Raw genomic sequence first — 22,091 nt, 5'->3', positions numbered from 1 at the left:
TTATTTAAACTATAAGTTATAAGCCCTAAAACTATAAGTTATATTAGCCACCGTAATCCCAAATATGCACGTGTCTGTTATTGATATGTAGAAAATTATGAAATTTGAAATTCAAAATATTTCAAAAGAAAAGTAATAAAATGAGTCTTGTAAGTAAAAGTGTAATTAAAATTGTAAGTACATGTAGCATTACTCAAATATAAATAGCTTTCGAGGGCTTGTGATATGATTTGTTTCTTTTAAATGGCTAGCTAAACAATAAAATGTGGATTGAAACACACTATTAAAAAAAAAATTCTACTAAGCATCCCACACATCACACACTACACATCTTTTAAATTTTTTTTCCTTTTTTCCATAAGAAGTATGTAGTGTATGAATCATGAGTAGGGAAACTCAATTACTTTAACATGAATAAAATAATAATTGTAACTTTAAAAATTTAAAATATGTAAAACGTGTGGTATGAGATGATAAATAACATAACTCAATAAAAAACGATAATAGGCTCATTTTTTAGCAAAACAAAAAAAAAAAAAAATATTTATGTACATTTGGCATACCCTCTTTTGTTCTTTATTTTTTCTAATGCGTAAGTAATATTATACACCACACTTTCTTCCTATTTTGATCATACTAAGTAGTATGTGGTACATGTATCACTATTAGATGATAAAAAAACTTGTAATAAATAATCATTTAATGGTAATAAATGTGTCATATCATACTTAGTGAGATGAAAATAAAATGATAGTATGGTGTATAAAATTTTTTATAGTATAAAATCCATATACCTATATTTAGATATTAAGGTGATCTCGAAAAATATATGAATAATAATAAACTATTTGTGAATAATTGAAGTAATCTAACACTTCTTTCCTTACCAAACACAATTTAAAGTAGAAAAGAGCAACTCATTATATATTCGATAATGCTACATCCACCGAGAGTAGTCATCGAAAGTGTAAATTTATTTTCAAACATTTTTTTAAACCACCTCAAATATTGTTCTTTAATAAAAACATGAATTCGTCAAAAATATACTTCTTTAACAATTAAAATTGGCTTTTCTAGAAACGCACTACAGTTAGGAGCATGATTAGCTAAATTTCAAAAAACCACTTCAAATCACTATTCGGACATAAAAATTGGTGACACTGAATTAGTTAAATTTAAAAAAGAGAGATTTCAGTTCTAGTAAATCTAAACTTTTAGTTATATTTAGACGTGCATTATAACACTACTAAATCAATTATTTATTATTATTTTATCTCTCTTACTTTTTCTCTTTCTACTGAAATTTATTAAGAAAACTAAGGGTCTAAATAAAATTAAATAAATATTTAATTGAAATTAAATAAATAAGTAGAATGGTAAAATATCATAAAATTAAATAAATTAATAATTAAAAATATTAAATTTATTTTATTTATTTTATTTTATTATTATATAATGAATAAAAAGATAATCCGAAATTTGATGTGAATGAAATAATAAAATTTTGTGATTTTTTTTCATTTTATTTTATGCATTTTTTAATATCATAAAAATTAAAAAAAATATTTAAATTCACTAATAATCAATTGTTTAATTATTAAAAAATTAAAAATTAAAATAAAATACACGAGGGATAGAATAGAGAATCATGACATCCATTAGCATTTTCCATCTTTTACGTCAAAGCTGAAAATCTATCTTCCAAGAAAGATGAACAAAACGAAATATTATAACTACGTGGAAATCGTGGAAATTTGAAAAAATTGAAAGATTAAATAAGATAGTTGGATTTAAAGTTAAAAAATTAAATAAAATACTATCAAAATAAATTTTTTAATATTATTTTTATTTTAAAATTTGAAAAAAATAAATTATTTATTTTATTTTATATAAAAATTTAAAAACATTATGGCTTTTCAATCAAGCCTTAAAAGCAATTCAGCCGAATCTATTGTCTTTCCATGAATAAAAAGTAATTGTATATAATGTTTAGAACTAAACATCAGGATTCAGGAATATCATTAAACATCCATTCTGCCGAAGAAAATCACAGCCTTAAAACGAAAAGAAATACAGAACCATCCAGTCTGAATATACAATGAACCGACATTCGTTACAATATAAATTCTAATTGCATTGAAATTCAGAAACAAACAGTTTCTGCAAAAAAGTGCATGATCACAACATCCAGATTCAACAGAAATTTGCCCCAATTCTACAAAGTCACAAAAGAGCATTGGAACAGCCCATTTCAAGAGTCGCAGGATGCACTGGAAAAACTACGATTCTCCATGCATGAAATCTTTCGTCACTGTTCTGCATTTCTTTGATGAGTAGCAAAAGAACTGAAAAAACAGAGAACAAGAAAAAAAAAAAAAGGGTCAAGTCAAGCATAGATAAGGGGAAAGTAGACTCTCAACAAACACAGTTGCATAATCAACACGCGAGTCAAAGCCACTGAAGCCCTCAACATATTCAAGAATCTCTCCGTCAGGATTACTTCTCAACAAAACAATTCCATTTTTCATTGCCACAAGCTGACCAACTCTGGAAAGGCAAAGCGGGTCTACCGGAAAATATTTAACTCTAAGCATTGGTGCCCAGGATTCTACGACTCCATATTCAAACATTCCCCATATCTCCATAAACCCACTCATAGAAACATTAAAACACAGGCACTCTCCAAGATTTCTCAAAGTATCGACGAATTCATACCCGCAGTCCCCAAATAAATCAATGGAGGGCATCGGCATTTCATGGAATTTCTCCTCGGCTAAATCAAACACACATATTTTCTGACCAGAAAGTGGATCGAGGGACGGTCGAAGATGCCAATGCAGAGAACCATTGCAAAGGATCCCTGCTGAATCGTCCGCCCTACCTGGATCTTCGAGGCCTCGAAGAATCCACTTCCATGAATTTCTTTTGAAAGAGAAAACCTTGGCTTCACTTTCCCGAGAAGGAGGCTTCCGGAAATTGGCCACGAGAAGCTTGTAGTCATCAGTGGATGGATCATATCCAAATCCATGCCTATATATGTGCCCGCGGAGTGAAATACCAGGATCGGGCAGTTTCCTGTAATTTCTCGTTGAAGGATTCCAAATATAGAAATCCCTATGGCTATATAGAGCCACACAAACAAGACCATTGCAAGACCCAATGATGCTAACATAACGACCCCGTTTCTGGAAAGGGACGGCGAGTACACTGGGAGTGGTACTGTGCTCAAATAGCGCCTCACAGTCTAGGGATCGAATTTCAGAACCAGATGTTATGAGAAGTCTTTGTGAGCGCTCAGACGCTCGCCGGAACTGCGATTTGGCGAATCGGGGATCCGAGATTAGGGAGCGCCAACGTTTACTTACACACCTGAATCGTACCAAAGACTTGACCGGCAACCGCAAGAGGATTTCTACGATGACGTTTTCGGGTAGATGTTGTGGAAACCTCGATGACATAATCGTTTATACTTCATAGACATCGATCTTATTTCAAGTTTCAGGTGACCCAACAATGCTTTGGCACTATTGGCTGCAATGGTAACCGGAAAGTGAGTGCAGACATTACACATGCAACGGTGGTGTATCTTGTTGCTATTAAAAGGTTTTGGTACTCAACCTCTATCACATTTCATATTTTATATTTTTTAAAATTTTTAAAATTTTTAAAATTTTTTTTTAAATTATTTTAAATTTTCGATTTATTATTTATATAATAAATATTCAATAAAAAAAATTAAAATATATATATAGTACGAAGCGAAGTGATAGAGCACCAATAATAAACTCATCAAAACTAAATTATAGCTAAAGAATAATTAAAGTGCAAAATAATGTGCTATAATTAACTCAATAAATTAATAATAATTTTAACTTCAAGTTAAATTACTAGCTAAATTTGTTAAACCAAAACAGCTAGTCAAATAAATTTTTTAGACTAAAATATTCACTTGAGTTGAAGTGAATAAAATTATTGAAGAAATATTATATTTTATAGTAAAATAATATAACCGTTAGAAAAATATAACTGTTAGAAAAATATATCCATTAATAAAATATAAGTTAAAAAAATATATCAGAAATATAACTATTGAAATAATATGAATATTAGAAAATTAATAATTAGTTTTTTAATAATAAATAAATATTTAAATTATAATTATAATTAAAATAAATAAAAAAATTTAAAATTAATATTTTATTAAAATAGTAAAAGAGATATTAAAAAATACTAATTAAATTTATAAAAATAAATTTTTTAATCATATTTTAGTTAAAATTTGTTAAGTCCATAAATAATGCTCTTAGGAAGTTATAAAAGTTTATTCTAAAAATAAAAATAAAGAGATAAGAGAAGAGTAGAGTGCGCAGTACTCATTGTACAAAAATTCCTGCACGATTGAATGATAGGGAGAAGCGTGTTGTCAGTTCGGAGAAGTGCCGACTGTGAGTACTGTGTAAGATTGTGATCTTCCTCTCTGAAATTTCGGACACAAGTTTCTTGGTCAAACCAAAATTGAAGGATACTTTGTTCCGAACTCTTTTTCATTATTGAGAGTTAGATTTTTATCTTTTTTTTTTTTTTTTTTTGTATAAAAAATATTTTTTAATATTATTTTTATTTTAAAATTAAAAAAATTATTATTTATTTAAATAGAAAAATTTTAAAAATACTTTTAATTTATCTCATTTAAATATTATAATTTTCTTACAAATATTTCAATAAAATAAATAAATAATAATTTTTTAAAATTTTAAAATAAAAATAATTTTAAAAAATATATTTTAACAACATTCTATACAATTTTTAATTTTAATCTCATCTCATTTTTATTCATCTCATTTTACTTTAACAACATTCTATACAATGTACATGATACGATACAATATCCAACAACCAACAAATCATAACATAATCCAGTCACACAAACAACTCCGTCCTCCAATCCATCCGACCTCCTTACTCTTCGGATTCACTCCAACACAATCAACCAATTCACAGTAAAAATGAGTTAGTTCAAAAGTACATTTAAATCACGAAAGTTTTTTGAGAAAATACTTACAGTACTATAATATAATTTTTGAATGATCACGGAGGTGCTAGAAGTGGCGACACAATAACGTAACAAAGAGAAAATGCACAAGGCTGTGGGTCTCAAAATGCTAGATTTTGAACAGAGAGAAACGAAGACTTGAGATTACAAGGGAATGGCTTAGGGACGTTGGTGAAGCTAATGGTGGTGGTAGTTGGTCATGGGTGGAGGCGTAGAGGGCGGTTGAAGTCTAAAAAGTCCAAATCAAAAATGGAGATGGATGGGTTTCACCAGTGGCGGATCAGAGTTGAGGATGGGTGGGTTAGGTAGCTGGGGGGTAGCCGGTGATGTGGTAGTGGCCAATGGCAGCGCGACGGAGACGCATGAGCTCAAGGGGAGCCGTGGCTTGAAGCCGTGCGTGGGGGCTTACGGCGGCCCGAGAGGAGCTGGAAATTGGAGGGTGAAGTCGCCGGCCGGTGGGGAGACGGTTGGGAGGGGCGGTGAGAGCAATGGATGGCGCATGGCGGCGCCGTGGAGGACGACGCACGGAGGGAGGGAGAGAGAGGGAAGTCGCGCACGGGAGAAGAGAGAGAGGAGAAAAAGAAATGTAGAGAAAAAGAAAAGAAAAAAGGAAAACAAAAAAAATGAGGGAAAGAAATAAGGTACAATTCTCACATCTTGGGTCACAAAAATGATTCAACGAAAAAGATTTCAAAACAACAAGTTAAATAAAATAATTTAAACATAGTGATAAAATGAAAATAAAATAATTAAATCCAATGATAAACTAATTTAAATAAAGAGCAATTTAATTGCATAATAATAATTAATATTAAGAAAGCATATCAAAATAATTTTCACAAATTAAAAATATAAAAAATAAAACAACGAAAAATCCAATAAACTTAAAACAAGAGAACCAATATTTAAATTAATAAAAATAATCATTCAATTAAAAATACATTAAAATACGAGATGTTACAAAAGCAGCTATCGCCATGAAATGTCTAATACCAATTAGGATTAGATATTGTTATATTAAGTCTTTACTTAGTGAAGTCGGAACCTCTCATGTTGTTTGATTAAGTATACTTTTGTGTTGTCGTAAAAAGTCACTAAATGAGCAAAAATAAAAAGTATCCCTAAATGCCTCCATTTGTTTGTAAGGGTTTACAACTAGGGGCATAACCGGTCAGGTTCGGTCTGATTTTGAATAAAATTTAAGACCGAACCAGTATGCACTGATTTTACAATTTTAAAAATCGATTACGCACAAGTTATCCTCCTAAACCAATACCTCTGATTTTAATAAAATGCAAATTTGTTATAAAAAATCTGTTTATAAAAAAAACTACTTTAAAAATCATTTTTATTAAAAATCTGTTACTAATTACAAAAATATGCTTTGATCAAATCTGTTACTAATTACAAAAATATGTTATTAATGTATTATGTATTTATCAAAAGGAATATGTTGAGATTCGAGGATTTATTAGGAATATATATTTAATATTTAAAGTATATGATCAAATAAATTCGCATGTTTAAGATTAAAATTTTATGTTGTAAATTATAATAACATTATATTATATATAATTATAATTTATATTATAAAAAAATTTATATACAATATTAAAAAATTAATTTAAATATATAATATAGTCAACCGGTCCAATCCTAAAAAGCATAGAACTGGAACCGGACCAATAGCTTCCAGTTTTGGAACTAAAGAAATTGGTCCTAGATCGGATCGGCTCCACCGGTTTGGGCCAATCCGCCCGGTTTTCCAATTGATTTTTAAACCCCTACTTACAACAGCTCCAAACTTCTCATGTTGGTTGGTGATCTCGTTAAAATCTCCAAAACAGATCCATGGCACATCATCCTCAGGTTTCAAGTGTTTCAACAACTCCAACTGTTATCTCTATGAGTGGTACTCAGATTTCCATAGAAGCTTGTCAACAGCCAAGAGAAATCCCTATGTTTCTCAGTTACTCTTGCAATAATGTGCCATCTGGTATAATTAATTAAAGCAACATCAGTCTCATGTTTCTAAAGTAGAGCTACCCCTCCACTACTGCCCAAACTGCCACAGCAAAACAATCATCAAAGTTCAGTTTCCTCTTGATAGACTTCATTTTTCCTTAGTGCGTTTAGGGTATGTTTTGCTGTCAAATCTATATGTTTTACTGTCAAATCTATCTTAACCTATTTCAAATTAATTATTGATAGGGACTCACTAATTTTACAACATCTCATAAAAAGTTAAATATATATCAATATACTTCATACATTTAAAAACATATCTCAACCTATTTTATACATTCATACACAACTCAATAGGACCTATAAAATATTACTTTTTATAAATTAACTCAAATCATCTGAGATTACCTCAACACCCAAATGAAACTTTAGTCTCTATGAAGAAAATCATGTTGAGACACTTTTTCTTAATCGGATGACTAAGGACTCAAACGATTTAAGGGTTCTCAAACCCTCAAGAGTACTAACTTAAGAGATTCATTGATACTGGTGGGGCTGGCTACTAGCCTTCGCCCAATATATCTACATGTCTAGCTACTAAGGAGGTAGAAGAAATCTTAACTTTCTTAGTTACTCAGGTAGTAGTTTCTCCCATCTGAACTCCTTCCATGTCTAATCCCAGGGGAGAGGTGATCATCCTTTTTCGATAATGGCCACTTCCAGCATCTTCATTAATAATAAAGTCATTTATAGCCCTTACTCTTCTTTTCCGCTTAAAAGTAGAGCCTAGGACCATCTTGTGCTTTCATGCATATAGGGCACTATTGAGTCTTTTTAATTATGGCTAATTTTGCCAAATCCATTCATTGAACGATATTCATTAGTTATTATTTTTGAAATGAAATATTTAGAATTTGTTTTCTTCATAAAAATGTGATGTTTTAGAAGACCATATTTCACTCTAACATTTAAATTAGTTTATTAAGTTTTGTATAAAATCTAGATATTTTCATATCACATTATGCATATAATGCCACAACTGAGATCATTAATAAATTCTTCTTACTTGGTAAAGTCTAAAGGATAATATTTATGAACTATTTTTCATAGAGGCCATCAATCTTGGATGATTTTTTTATGTATTTTCACTTTGTATTCCAATTAAGAAGTCAAATATTATATAATAAAAAACTTTGTGACTCATGTTAAATAATTTTATTATTTCACCTAAACTTAGTTTTAGTTTAGTTTTGGTGGGACCACTTCCTTGAAAATAAATAATATATAAAAATTATACAAAACTTTGAAGCTATAGAAAAAATATCGGAAATAGGCATTTCTACGTATAATCAAGTTTTAGAAAATATTAAAGAGTATATAGAGATTATGAATTTTTTGTGAGAGCCATTTTTTATATATACAGAATTATTAATAAAATCTAGGGGATATTATGAATTTTCGAGAAATTTTGAGCCTACCCTTGATGTAATTCTACCACTACACAAAGCTTTGTTTGCATTCAAAATCCATCTCAACTTATCTCATCTAATCATTATAATTTTTATAAATTTTTACACAAAATATAATAAATAACTCAATTTTTATTCAAAAAAGTTACGTATAATCTCATCTCATCACTACCCTTTAAGAAGTTACATATGAAAGTAAAAGAGAACAATCTTTTCAAAAAAATCTCTTAAAATATAATAATAAAAGAAATAACAAAAAGAAAAAAAGTGTCAAACTTCGCATTCTTATTTATCTTAAGTTTATATATAATATTTATAAGAAATAAAATCATGCAGGCTAACCCCACAGGTCGATTAATGCCATGCCATATTCGGGTTGAACCACAGCTTATTATGCACAATCTTGTCTCTATTATTCCATGTCGAGTTCGTGTCATAGTTGTGGGTGTTGCTAGACTCGATTTGTATTCGCAACTCATTTCATTACTATTCATTATTATTTATTAACTTTAACTCATAAATTTCATTACTATTCACAACTCATCTTACTATTATTTACAATTCATCTCAACTCATTTTTGAATCTTAACTCATCAATTGTATTATTATTCCAATTCAATATATTATATTATGAACGATTAATTTTACAAGTATACTTATAATTGACATGATATCTTTTGATAGAATGAAAATACCACCAATTTATATTCCAAAAATGTTTAATAATTATACTTTCAAAATATAGAAAACAAGGAGAAAAAGGCAACAATAATATAATAAAAATGACGAGAAAAGGAGCATTCCCTAACCCCGCAAAGGGGGATACAAATTGCAAACTTCACTTCTGGCATAACTTATATAGTGATGCAAATTATAGATGATGTACAATCAAATTGAGATTTATCGTAGTTTAGGAATGCTAGATAAAAGATAAGGGATAGTTATTGGATTAAAAAAAATAAATATTAGATAAGGTGTCGTTTGGACTGTGAGATGAGTTAAAACAATTCTGCTACAGCCGTGGGTTACCGTTTGCGGAATCGGATGAGGTAGCATTAGTCACGTCAGCCAATCTTAAAAAACAAAAAACAAAAAAACCAAAACAAATCAAATCGATTTCAGAAACCCATCTCACCTGAGTGCATTTTGCATCTCAAAACTTGTCTTCATCCCTAATATTTTGCAAAAACTTGTCTTCATCCCTTGGCCATCTGAGCAACGGGTCTTTGTGCCGTCGAAACTGCGATTTAACATGTGATTTTGAACAACAATTGCATAGCATGCCAAATCGTAATGGTGTATGACCTCTAAAATCTTCCCTTGGTTGACAACTCCAGCGCTCCTGCAAATCCCTATTCTACCTTTCCATTGCGTGGCTTTCGCGAGAGCTTGAGAAGAAAACATTGGAGACGAGGTTCAGTTTCATAGTTTGTTTGCTATTCGTCTCTGTAAACTGTAAATGTCTATTGCCTCATGCATATCGTTTCTCTTTTTCGACTTTCCGTCACAAACTTGATTTTCGGAATTGCTCGTTCACGCCCCCAATTCTTAAGGCGAAGTTTCAAAAAAACTTAACTGCTAACACTAGGGTCAATGCTCTGTCTCCTGCTGTTTCTGAGAGGTCAACCTCACCAGTAACGTCTTTCAATAAGGTAAGGATTTGGGGCAGTTTTACTTGTTTGTAAATTTTTCTTTTATGGGTTGTGTTTGTTTGTTGAATTTCTGTTGTTGCTGGTTATGCAGATGATTGAATCCCTGATAAATCGGGTGGACTTATCGGAGTCTGAAGCCGAAGCTTCGCTGGATTTTTTATTGAATGATGCCAATGAGGCATTGATCAGTGCTTTTCTTGTGCTGCTGAGAGCGAAAGGAGAGACATATGAAGAAGTTCTATTCCTTGGGATTCTCTCAAGAGTTTATCGTTATTGGTATTTTGAGAGAATAGCATTCCCCATTTTTTCTATAATGTATAATAGCAAACATTCTATTGATACTAAATTTCTAAGTGAATCCTAAACAAGACTATGATATGCAAGACATGGAACAAGAAGATGAGAACCTCTACGTGGTCGTCGGTGGGGCAGCTTGTTTGAGCAGAAGAAGATGACCACCCATCGTACCTCCCTTCGTGTCGCCGTCTTCATACCTTGCTTGGGAAGCTTGCTCTGTAAACTGCGGGATATTCTGTGGCGTTCCACTTCTTTTTCCGTGCGAGGTTAAGGTTATCTCATCTGTCATCTGTGGGGTGCAAACGCACCGTTTCACTAGTGTCTACGTGGTATCTTGGGTACGCGGGTGTTCCACACCCCGTGTGCAAGTATACTTTTTCATAAACAAAATATATTCGTTAAAAACTAGGCTATTTTTATGTATTTTTTAATACGGCTAAATTAAGATTAAACTTTCCAACTACCCGAGAATAAAACAAATGACTAGCTAAACAAGAAAAGGTGGATTGAAAGTTGAAACCACACTTAAAATTTAGCAAAAATTAAAAATAAAAAATCCTGCCCACCTAAAAACATACCCTTTTTCGTTCATTACTTTATCTAACGTATTTCTTGGCACATTTTGTAAGGTCTATAGACATCGAAATTAATGTCATAAAGACAAAACGATGAGCAAAACAATGCACCCTATCCTTATTGTCTTTCCATGAGGCTTGTCTAATGTCTAGAACTAAACATCAGGAATATCATTAACATCCATTCTGCTGAAAATACAATGGACCGAATAACATTCATTACAACGTAAATCCTAATTACATTGTAGTTCAGAAACAAGTTCTGCAAAATAGTCCATGTTCAACAGAAATTTGCCCCAACTTGTACAAAGTCACAAAAGAGCCCTGGAACAGACCATTTCAAGTAGAGCATGATGCACTGCAAAAAACTACGATCTTCCATACATGTCATCTTTGAGATTTAGAACCGTCACTGTTCTGCATTTTTCTTTCATTGAAGAGTGGCAAAAGAACTGAAAAAAAAAAGAGAGAATAATAAGGGAAAAAAAAAAAAAAAAGATCAAGTCAAACACAGATATGGTGAAAGTAGACTCTCAACAAACATAGTTGCATGACAAACACGCGAGTCACAGTCACTGAAGTCCTCAACACATTCAAGAATCTCTCCATCGGGATTACTTCTCATCAAATCAATTCCATGCTTCATTGCCACAAGCTCACCACCTCTGGAAAGGCAAAGCGGGTTTAGATCTTTTCCAGACGGTTCTACCCGAAAATAACCAACTCTATGCATTGGTGCCCACGATTCTATGACTCCATATTCCATCATTCCCCATATCTCCATATGGGTACTCATACAAACAATGAGGCACAGGCGCTCCCCAAGATTGCTCAAAGTTTCAATGCATACATACCCGCGTGGTCCATACTCCACGGAGGGCATCGGTACTTCGTGGAATTTCTCCTCGGCTAAATCAAACCCACGTATTTTCTGACCAGAAAGTGGATCGCAGCACAATTGAAGATACCAATGCAGAGAACCATTGCAAAGGATCCCTGCTGAATCTTCCGTATAACCTGGATCTTCGAGGCCTCGAAGAATCCTCTTCCATGAATTTCTTTTGAAAGAGAAAACCTTGCCTTCACTTTCCCGAGAAGGAGGCATCCGGAAATTGGCCACGAGAAGCTTGTAGTCATCAGTGGATGGATCATATCCAAAGCCATGCCAGTACTTGCGCCCACGGAGTGAAATACCAGGATCGGGCAGTTTCCTGTAATTTCCCGTTGAAGGATTCCAAATATAGAAATCCCTATGGCTATATAGAGCCACACAAACCAGACCATTGCAAGACCCAATGATGCTAACATAACGACCCCGTTTCTGAAAAGGCACGACGAGTACACTGGGAGTGGAACTGTCCTCAAATCGCGCCTCACAGTCTAGGGATCGAATTCCAGAACGGGATGATATGAGAAGTCTTTGTGAGCGCTCAGAGGCTCCCCTGAACTGCGAATTAGCGAATCGGGGATCCGTGATTAGGGAGCACCAACGTTTACTTACACACCTGAATCGTACCAAAGATTTGACCGGCAACCGCAAGAGGATTTCTACGACGACGTTTTCGGGTAGATGTAGTGGAAAACCTCGATGACTTTGGATAGATAATCGTTTATACTTCGTAGACAACGCTCTTATTACAAGTTTCAGGTGACCCAACAATGCTTTAGCACCAATGGCTAGAATGGTAACCGGAAAGTGAGTGCAGAGATTACACTCGCCTCGGTGGTGTAACTATCTTCTTGCTATTAAAAATAAAGAGAGAAGAATAGAGTGCGCAGTACTCTTTGTACAGGAAGTCCGGTGAAAAGGCTACGGTGAGATGACAGAGTGATAGAGGGGAATCTTGTTGTCAGTTCAGAGAGTGCCGACTGTGAGTACCGAGTAAGATTGTCATCTTCCTATTTGAAACTTGTGTCCCAAGTTTCCTGGTCAAAACAAGATTGTACGAGTAGTGATAATTAAAAAAAAAAAAAAAAAAGTGAAATAAGATAAAATTATTTTAAATGAAAATTATAAGTTAATTAAAATATTATTTTTTAATTTAATTTAATTTTTAAATTTGAAATAGTTAAATATTTTATTATATTTTATATAAAAATTTAAAATGATTCTAATAATAAAATGACATGAAGTAAGGGAGGCTTCATTTGGATTCTTAATTCCTCTCAACTCATCTCAACTCATCATTATAATTTTTTCAAATTTTAACATAAAATATAATAAACAATTCAATTTTTTCAAATCTCAAAATAATAATAATAATATTAAAAAATAATATTCTAACAATATTTTATTATCTCAACTCAATTCAACTCAACTCACTTCAATATCCAAACACAACTTGAATATTTTTCAAACAAACGATTCCTGAATCTGGGCACGTGAATCCAAGCAATAATACTCGTTTCAAGCTGTATTTTATTGAGAGTGAGATTTTATGAAGATAAAGTTTAACGATTTATGTCGGGCTCGTTTGTTTTTAGAGTTAAGATAAAATGAGATGAGATTAAAATTAAAAAGTTAAATAAAATATTATTAAAATATATTTTTTAATATTAGTTTTGTTTTAAGATTTGAAAAAATTGAATTATTTATTTTATTTTGTGTGAGAATTTGAAAAAGTTGTAATGCTATTTTCTGAAAACAAACGAGTATTGGATTACGTAAATGTAAATGTAAAACTTATATAATATTACATTATTTTATATTTGATTATTTTACTTAAACTTATTTATACATTGGATTATCTATATATTAATCAAAATAATAATAAAATATTATAAATTTAATAAATTTTTTTTTAATTTTTTTTGTTTTATTAATTTTTTTTCTAAATTAAGAATTATATGAAAATATTAATATTATACAATATGAGACTTAGATAAAGATGTGGATGAGTCATAGAGTGCAACAAATACATTCTAAATATTTTATACAACACCAATTGAAAAAAACATGTCTATTATATTTTCATCTAAAAAAAAACACCATTGAGAAAAACACAAGTCATCACTAATGTTCAACACATTTCAGCCTATCACAAAAATATCACACCTCCAAAAGTCAGCCCATCACAAAAATATACACACTTCTAAAAGTCAGCCCATCACTAATATTATTATCCATCACAAAAAATAAAGACAATGCCCAATCACAAAGCTGTTGCCCAATCACAAATTTGTTGCCCAGTCACATGTATTTCCATCACATATGGCTTGAAGGCCACTAAAATCAGACAAAATATACGTTAAACATATACTACTGTTAATTACAACGTCGAAATAGACTAGACAAATACTTACACACCTCCAAAAGGTGTGGATGGATCCTCGGACGGTGATGTGATTGCAGACTTGCTCATTAAACCATCGAAAATTTCATCCTAAAGACGTTGGAAATAAAGTTGCTGCTTTGGTTTCATCCCATCAAGATCTAATTTCATTATTTTAGCTTCGAACTTCTTCTTCTCAAGTGCAAGATGTTCATCTCTAACCCGCTCTTGCTTGTTGTTAAATTTTCTTCTCTCCATCATGAATGTATTTATGTCAGTAGTCATGTGAGCTAAGGCATAGGTAAATTCAGCATCTACATCATCTCTAGACTTCCTCTTTCTTTCCTTGTCTTTTTCAGCCTTCTTGTCTGGAGGTCTCTCAAGGATGACCTCCACATTGTTATCCAAAATATCGTCTCCGTCTGGAATTAAGCTAGCACTGGCCCGATGTCTTCCATGTGGTTTCATCCTTGTTGACAATGTTGATTGATGTTGTTGCTATTTTAGTTAGTGTCTCAATAGACACTAATAATGCTCTATGGTAAAGTTTGCCTTCTCAATTTCTTTGTACATTATTTTTACTTTCTTAATCTTAAATGAACAAAGTGATAAAGTTAGTATGTAAATAAACCCAAACATATAAAAAAAATTAAAGGAAAAACAAAATTAATACCTTATCGACCTCCGTGATACCACTTGGATGCAAAGACTCTACTTGTGCTATAGCAACACAAAACTTATTTGTGTATTTTTGGATCAATTAATCAATAACGCTATCGAACGTTTAGGATTGTTGAATTTTTTATACTCATGATAGTATTCATAAATTCTTTCTCACATTTGTGTGGATTTTTAGTCAGTCTCTCGAATAGCATCAACACTAATGTTTAACCAAACTGAAACAAGGAGATTATCCTCCTCAGTGGTGAAAGACACACGTCGTTGAGATTTTTTAATAGGTGGCCTTCATTCACCTTCAGCTTGTGATGGTTGGACTACCACATTATCATGTATGCTATTAAAGGGGGGTACTGCCTAGCCTTTATCCACCACTTTGCAAGAAAGTAGTGAAGAAGATATCTGTATCAAATGAAGGCTCCATCCTTAAATAATTTAAAGTTTATTATAATTAAATAAGCCATCACATAATGAAATGAGTGTTCAACAAGTCATTAAATGAGGCAGCAACATTTCTCATAAAAAATCAGGCCTCACTACACATTTCACAACATCATGCATAAAAAGCTAGAAGAATACTTTGGATGTGATCTCCCAAGGTAAAATTGTTAGATTAAAAACAATTCTAGAATGCGAAATTACACTTTAGAAACAAGAATTGATAGATTTTAATGCCAAGAAAAATATACCTCCGGCCATTGATACTATTCACTGTTTTGATACGTTTCTCTCTATGTTTGGCACTTCCAAACTTTTCTCCACTCTATTTAGATGGTGTAATACCGAAGGGAATTGAGTCAGTGAGTTTGGGGACCAAACACTGTATTTATAGCCGAAGCCTCCATCAAACTTTGGTGTTTACGTGTCCCACGTGATCTTATTTTCATGGGATCAATTATCAACTTGATGGAAGAGTGTTGGACCACTTCAAGGACTCTTAAGTGATAGACTCGTTCTCACGGACGTCTCCATGAGAAACGGTCAACATTCTCCCACTTGGTCCACATTCCTGATCAAAGATTTCATCTTAAACCCATCGATAATCTCCATTTAAGTAATAAATACATGAATCATGGCAATAGGTCCTCTAAAGACGAGTATTACCTTCCATGTATTACTATGTATTCATTCTTTAAACATTATAATTTATGTGGGAACAATTTCTTAATGAATAAACCCTATGTTTATTCTTGGTCCAATATAGATGAATTTTTCTCAAAATTTAAATTAAGATGCACATCAATATGAGAAAAAACATTAAAAATATTTATGAATTTCATTAAAATAACATTGTTCATACAATGAAAAATTACATAATGGAACCAAGTCCCATGTTCACTACATGATCCTTGAATTTCAACGATGGCATGCCCTTAGTCAAAGGATCAGCGATCATTAGTTCAGTGCTTACGTGATCAATGACCACTTTATTTTCTTTAACACGTTCCCTTATGGCTAAATATTTAATGTTGATGTGTTTGCTCTGACTCCCACTTTTGTTGTTTTTATCAATAAAAACAGCAGCTGAATTGTCGCAATACATTCTCAATGGCCTAGAGATCGAATCCATAATTCTAAGCCCAGAAATGAAACTCTTAAACCATACACCATGTGAAGTAGCCTCAAAACAAGAGACAAATTCGGCTTCCATAGTGGAAGTGGCAGTCAAAGTCTGTTTGGCACTCCTCCATGATATAGCTCCACCGGCCATCAAAAATATGTATCCTGATGTTGATTTGCGTGAATCAATACAGCCAACAAAGTCAAAATCTCAGTAGCCAGTTACTTCCAGATTATCCATTCGTCTATACATAAGCATGTATTCTTTGGTTCCTTGAAGGTACCTCATTACTTTCTTTGCAGCTCTCCAGTGGTCTAAACCTGGATCACTCTGATATCGTCCCAACATTCCTACAGCAAATGCAATGTCAGGTCTTGTACAGACCTGAGCATACATTAGGCTTCCGACAGCAGAAGCATATGGAATGTTCTTCATTTGTTCCCAATCAAGGTCGTTCCTTGGGCATTGGTTCAAATTGAATCTATCACCCTTCACAATGGGAGCTACACTTGGTGAACAATCATTCATCAGGTATCTCTCTAAAACTTTATTAATGTAGGTTTCCTGAGACAGACCCAAGATACCTTGAAATCTGTCTCTATGGATCTTAATGCCAATGACATAAGATGCCTAACCCATATCCTTCATATCAAAACTTTTAGAGAGAAATTGTTTCACCTCATGCAGCAAACTCTTATCATTGGTTGCTAGCAAAATGTCATCCACATATAAAACAAGAAAACATATTTTACTCCCACTGACCTTCTGCTATATACATTGATCCATAACGTTTTCTACAAAACCGAATGAAGAAATTACATTATAGAATTTCAAATACCATTGTCGAGATGCTTGTTTTAAATCGTATATGGATTTCTTGAGCTTGCAAACCAATTGATCACCATTACTAGAGTGGAATCCTTCAGGCTGTTTCATGTAAACCTCCTCCTCTAGATCTCCATTGAGAAATGCTGTTTTCACATCCATTTGTTGCAACTCTAAGTCAAAATGGGCTATTAATGCCAAAATAACACGCAAGGAATCTTTCTTAGATACAGGAAAGAAAGTCTCTGTGTAATCGATTCCTTATTTCTGAGTGAATCCTTTAGCAACGAGTCTTGCCTTGTATCTCTCAATGTTGCCCAATGAGTCTTTTTTAGTTTTAAAGACCAATTTACATTCAATGGCCTTTACACCATTAGGCAACTCAACAAGATCCCAAACTCCATTACTCTTCATAGAATTCATCTCTTCCTTCATGACATTGTACCATAATTCTGATTTTTTGCAACTCATGGCTTGTGAAAAGAACTCGGGATCATTTTCGGCTCTAATGTTATAGTCAGATTCTTGCAGATACACAACATAATCACTAGGAATTGCTGATCTCCTTGCTCTAATAGATCTTCTAAATGTTGCACCATCATCTTCCTGAGAAGTATGTGGTTCAACTTGTTGTTCAAAAGTTGTTGGCAACTCTTGAACTACTTGATCTACTGGAACGTCATCAGCAGCTTATGGAATGTCAATGATTAGTTGTTCAACACCAGTTTGCACTTGAGGGGTATTGTAAACAATAACCATTCTATCACTTGAGGTGGAAGGTTGAGATTCTGAATGATCATTCTCAGAAACTATATTCCTGGTTTGATCACTCCCACTGATCAAGTCATTTTCAAGAAACTTTGCATTTCTTGATTCCACAATCCTAATGTGGACAATAAAATCTCTAACCCTTAGACCTTTCAGCATATCCAATGAAATACTCACTAATGGTCCTTGGGTCTAGTTTCTTCTCTTGTGGATTATAAATTCTCACCTCAGACGGGCATCCCCAAATGCGCATATGTCGCAAACTCGGTTTCCAACCTTTCCATAATTCAAATGGCGTTTTAGGAACAACCTTGGTTGGAACTCGGTTTAATATATACATTGCCGTCTTAAGTGTTTCAGCGCACAATAATTTAGGAAGATTGGAGCTGCTAAGCATACTCCGCACCATGTCCAATAATGTTCGGTTTCTTCTTTCTACTATACCATTCTGGTCCGGTGAACCAGGCATGGTGTACTGGGCAACAATCTCATGCTCTTGAAGAAACTTTGCAAATGGCCCAGGTGCTTGTCCATTCTCTGTATATCTACCATAATATTCTCCACCTCTATCTGATCTCACGATCTTAATTTGCTTATCGCATTGTTTCTCTACTTCAGCCTTAAAGATTTTAAAGGCATCGAATGCTTCGTTCTTGTTATGAAGCATGTAGAGATACATATATCGTGAGTAATCATCTATAAAAGAGATGAAGTATTTCTGACCATCTGAGTCCATGTCTGGACTGCATATATCAGTATGTATGATCTCTAATATTTCTGAACTCTTATTAGCACCTTTCTTTGACTTGTTGGTCTGCTTTCCTTTTATGCAATCTACACAAGTCTTAAAATCAGTAAAATTCAGAGTATTAAGTACCCATTCATTTACTAATATTTTAATTCTATCTATGGAGACATGACCTAATCTCCAGTGCCATAATTTAGAGGAATCCTCATTAATAACACATCTTTTAGTGCCAGTGTGAACATGCATTGAATCATAAGTTGTATTGTTTTGTAAATTAATGCAATAAAAACCATCAGACAAAATACCATTCCCAACACAATCAGATTTATAAAATAAACTGAATGTTGAATTTGAAAAATTAAAGGAATATTCAAAAGGTACTAGTCTTGAAACTGAAATCAAGTTTCTAGAGAAACTTGGAACATAAAAGGTATTTTCCAACTTTAAAACAAAACCACTAGATAAAATTAAATAGCAAGTTCCTACAGCTTCCACATGCGAGCCCATCTTGTTTCCTGATAAGATGCTTCGCTCACTTCCCACTGGCTTCCTTAGGTTTTGCAAACCCTGCAAGGAATTTGAAATGTGGATTGTTGATCCAGAATCAATCCACCATGTGTTAATATTGACATTAACCATATTAGATTCATAACAAACAAGTGAGGTTGGATTACCTTTGTCTGCAAGCCATTTCTGGAATTTGGAGCATTCTTTCTTCATGTGTCCTTTCTTTTTACAGAAAAAACACTTGGAATCTTTCTTAATACTACCTTGGGGAGGTATTTTGCCTTTTCCTTTCAGTTTGGCTTGAGATTTGCCCCTTCCATGCGTTGCCAGCATTGTACTTTCACCTTGTTCCATCATCAGTCTCCCTTCCTCTTGAACACACATGGTCATGAGTTCATTAATTGACCATTTATCCTTATTTGTGTTGTATGAGATTTTAAACGGTCCATATTGATGCGGGAGGGTGTTCAAGATGTAGTGCACCAGGAAGGACTCCGACATTTCAATCTCGAGTTTCTTCAATTGAGCCACATTGTCCCTCATTTGCATGATGTGCTCACGCACACCTTTCACACTGGTGAGCCTTAGGGATGAGAACTTCATTTAGGGTCAATGAATATAGACTATGCTATTAGGAAAGACGAACCACCAGCACTCACTAATACCAACAATGCAGCAACCATCACACTTTATGAGGGAAAAAAATATTCATAATGTAAGCATAAAAAATGCATAATCAGAACTGCATAACATTTAATTTCATGTTATAAACTATATACTCATCCAAAAATTACATGTATTAATATAAAGCAAAATTAATCAATTAATGTAAACTAAATATGAGCATAATAAACAAATTTATACTACAATTATTCAAATTGCATATAATTAAAAAAAATATATAAGCACAAAGGCTTTTTTTTTTTTTTTAAACAGGCCCATATAAACGACGTGTCGTTTTCCTTATTGTTTAAAACAAAAACAGCCATGTAAACGACATGTCGTTTTTGTCAACCTTATAAACGACGTGTCGTTTAATATCGTACTGGTTAAATGGCTTCCGAACAAAACGACATGTCGTTTTCATCAAATTGAAAACGACGTGTCGTTTAGCATTATACCGGATAAAATAGCTTCAAACAAAACGACATGTCGTTTTCATCAAATTGAAAACGACATGTCGTTTATCATTAAATTGGAAACAACATTCGTTTAGTATTACTGAATGAAACAATGCTGGCTTAAACGACATGTCGTTTTCAAGGCTGAAAACGACATGTCGTTTGGGTCGTCTTCAACCTCCATACAGCCCGCAGAAAACACGATTTTCAGACGATTTTCACCTCAAAAATCACATTTTTAAGCACAAAAAGTTTATAAAAACTATTTCTAAATTATTTCTAAACTTCTTTCAAGTCAAAACCATCAAAAAAACAAAATTTAAAAAATTTGAAAAATTTCGGCCAAAAAAACAAAGATGATCCGAATTTGATTTTAAACATCAAGGCAGAGGTAAACCTTGTTCTGATACCAACTGTTACACTAAAAACAATTCTAGAATGCAGAATTACACTTTAGAAACAAGAATTGATAGGTTTTAATGCCAAGAAAAATATACTTCCGGCCATTGATACTATTCACTGTTTTGCTACTTTTTTCTCTGTGTTTGACACTTCCAAACTCTTCTCTACTCTATTTAGATAGTGTAATACCGAAGAGAATTGAGTGAGTGAGTCTGGGGACCAAACACTGTATTTATAGCCGAAGTCTCCATCAAACTTCGGTGTTTACGTGTCCCACGTGATCTTATTTTTATGGGATCAATTATTAACGTGATGGAAGAGTGTTAGACTACTTCAAAGACTCTTAAGTGATAGACTCGTTCTCACGGATATCTCCGTGAGAAATGGTCAACAAGAATATCATTTAGACCTACTAAGGATCTTCAAAATTGAGAGCTATGTATGGTAGATGTACAAGCCTCTGATCAATGCAACGTGAGTACTGGATTCCATACCTTTTAATCAAAATCAGTTTGGATTTCCATATATCGTTTTGCATTAAAGAAAGAGTTGACATTAATACCTCTTTTAAGGCCGTACCTACGGAAGTAAATAATCTCACTAAAACTTGTGTACTCTGGTATCATAAATATGTAATATTTTAACATACTTAAAAGCATGAATATTAGAAACTAATAAAGAATAAATTGTTTCAAATAATACATTGCCAGAATTTTCTTTATTTCCAGCAATAGTTTGACAAGCAAGTCTTTAAGATTCAGGTTTCTGTACATAATAATCCAGGTTAGTTAAACTAGCCATCACTTTAAAAATGAATTACATGATGAACCAAAGAAAATTGGAACACAGCAACAGATTACTTATGCTAGCTATAATCAGTTGGAATGCCATCATTTTTTGTATAGAAGTAACAGGTTGTTTGAAACCTATATTTAGCACTCCTACAATCTTTTACAAACCATCATTACTATTTAGTTTAGCTCTTTACCAGTTATGGAATAAGAAAGAGTGTTTGCCTGGAAGTGATGGAATAACCATCATTATCATTTGGTTTAGCACTTTACAATCTTTTACTTTCATCCGCTGAAAAAGCTCAAAACAAAATGGACCTGGTCAATTGCAGCACAAGGTAGAACCGTAGAACAGCATTTTTTTTTTGGGTGGTTGGCAGAACTACTGCTTGCTAGCAAATCACTTG

General features: G+C 33.0%; 2 protein-coding genes across 2 annotated transcripts; both read right to left on the bottom strand.

Annotated features, from left to right (window-relative positions):
* Positions 1-2,192: 2,192 nt before the first annotated feature.
* Positions 2,193-3,596, bottom strand: LOC121259023 (F-box/kelch-repeat protein At3g06240-like). The gene has a single exon (XM_041160494.1). The coding sequence runs from the start codon at positions 3,456-3,458 to the stop codon at positions 2,382-2,384; it is 1,077 nt and encodes a 358-aa protein (XP_041016428.1). The 5' UTR covers positions 3,459-3,596; the 3' UTR covers positions 2,193-2,381.
* A 7,700-nt stretch (positions 3,597-11,296) lies between these two features.
* LOC121259618 (F-box/kelch-repeat protein At3g06240-like) lies at positions 11,297-14,751 on the bottom strand. Its single transcript, XM_041161255.1, has 2 exons — positions 14,506-14,751; positions 11,297-12,743 (listed from the first exon to the last, which is right to left on the bottom strand). The coding sequence occupies exons 1-2, from the start codon at positions 14,749-14,751 to the stop codon at positions 11,511-11,513; spliced, it is 1,479 nt and encodes a 492-aa protein (XP_041017189.1). The 3' UTR covers positions 11,297-11,510.
* Between the last annotated feature and the right edge of the window lie 7,340 nt (positions 14,752-22,091).

This window comes from Juglans microcarpa x Juglans regia, chromosome 4D (genome assembly GCF_004785595.1).
Source record: "Juglans microcarpa x Juglans regia isolate MS1-56 chromosome 4D, Jm3101_v1.0, whole genome shotgun sequence".
Classification (NCBI taxonomy): Eukaryota; Viridiplantae; Streptophyta; class Magnoliopsida; order Fagales; family Juglandaceae; genus Juglans; species Juglans microcarpa x Juglans regia.
This window is presented reverse-complemented; position numbering and strand designations above follow the sequence as displayed.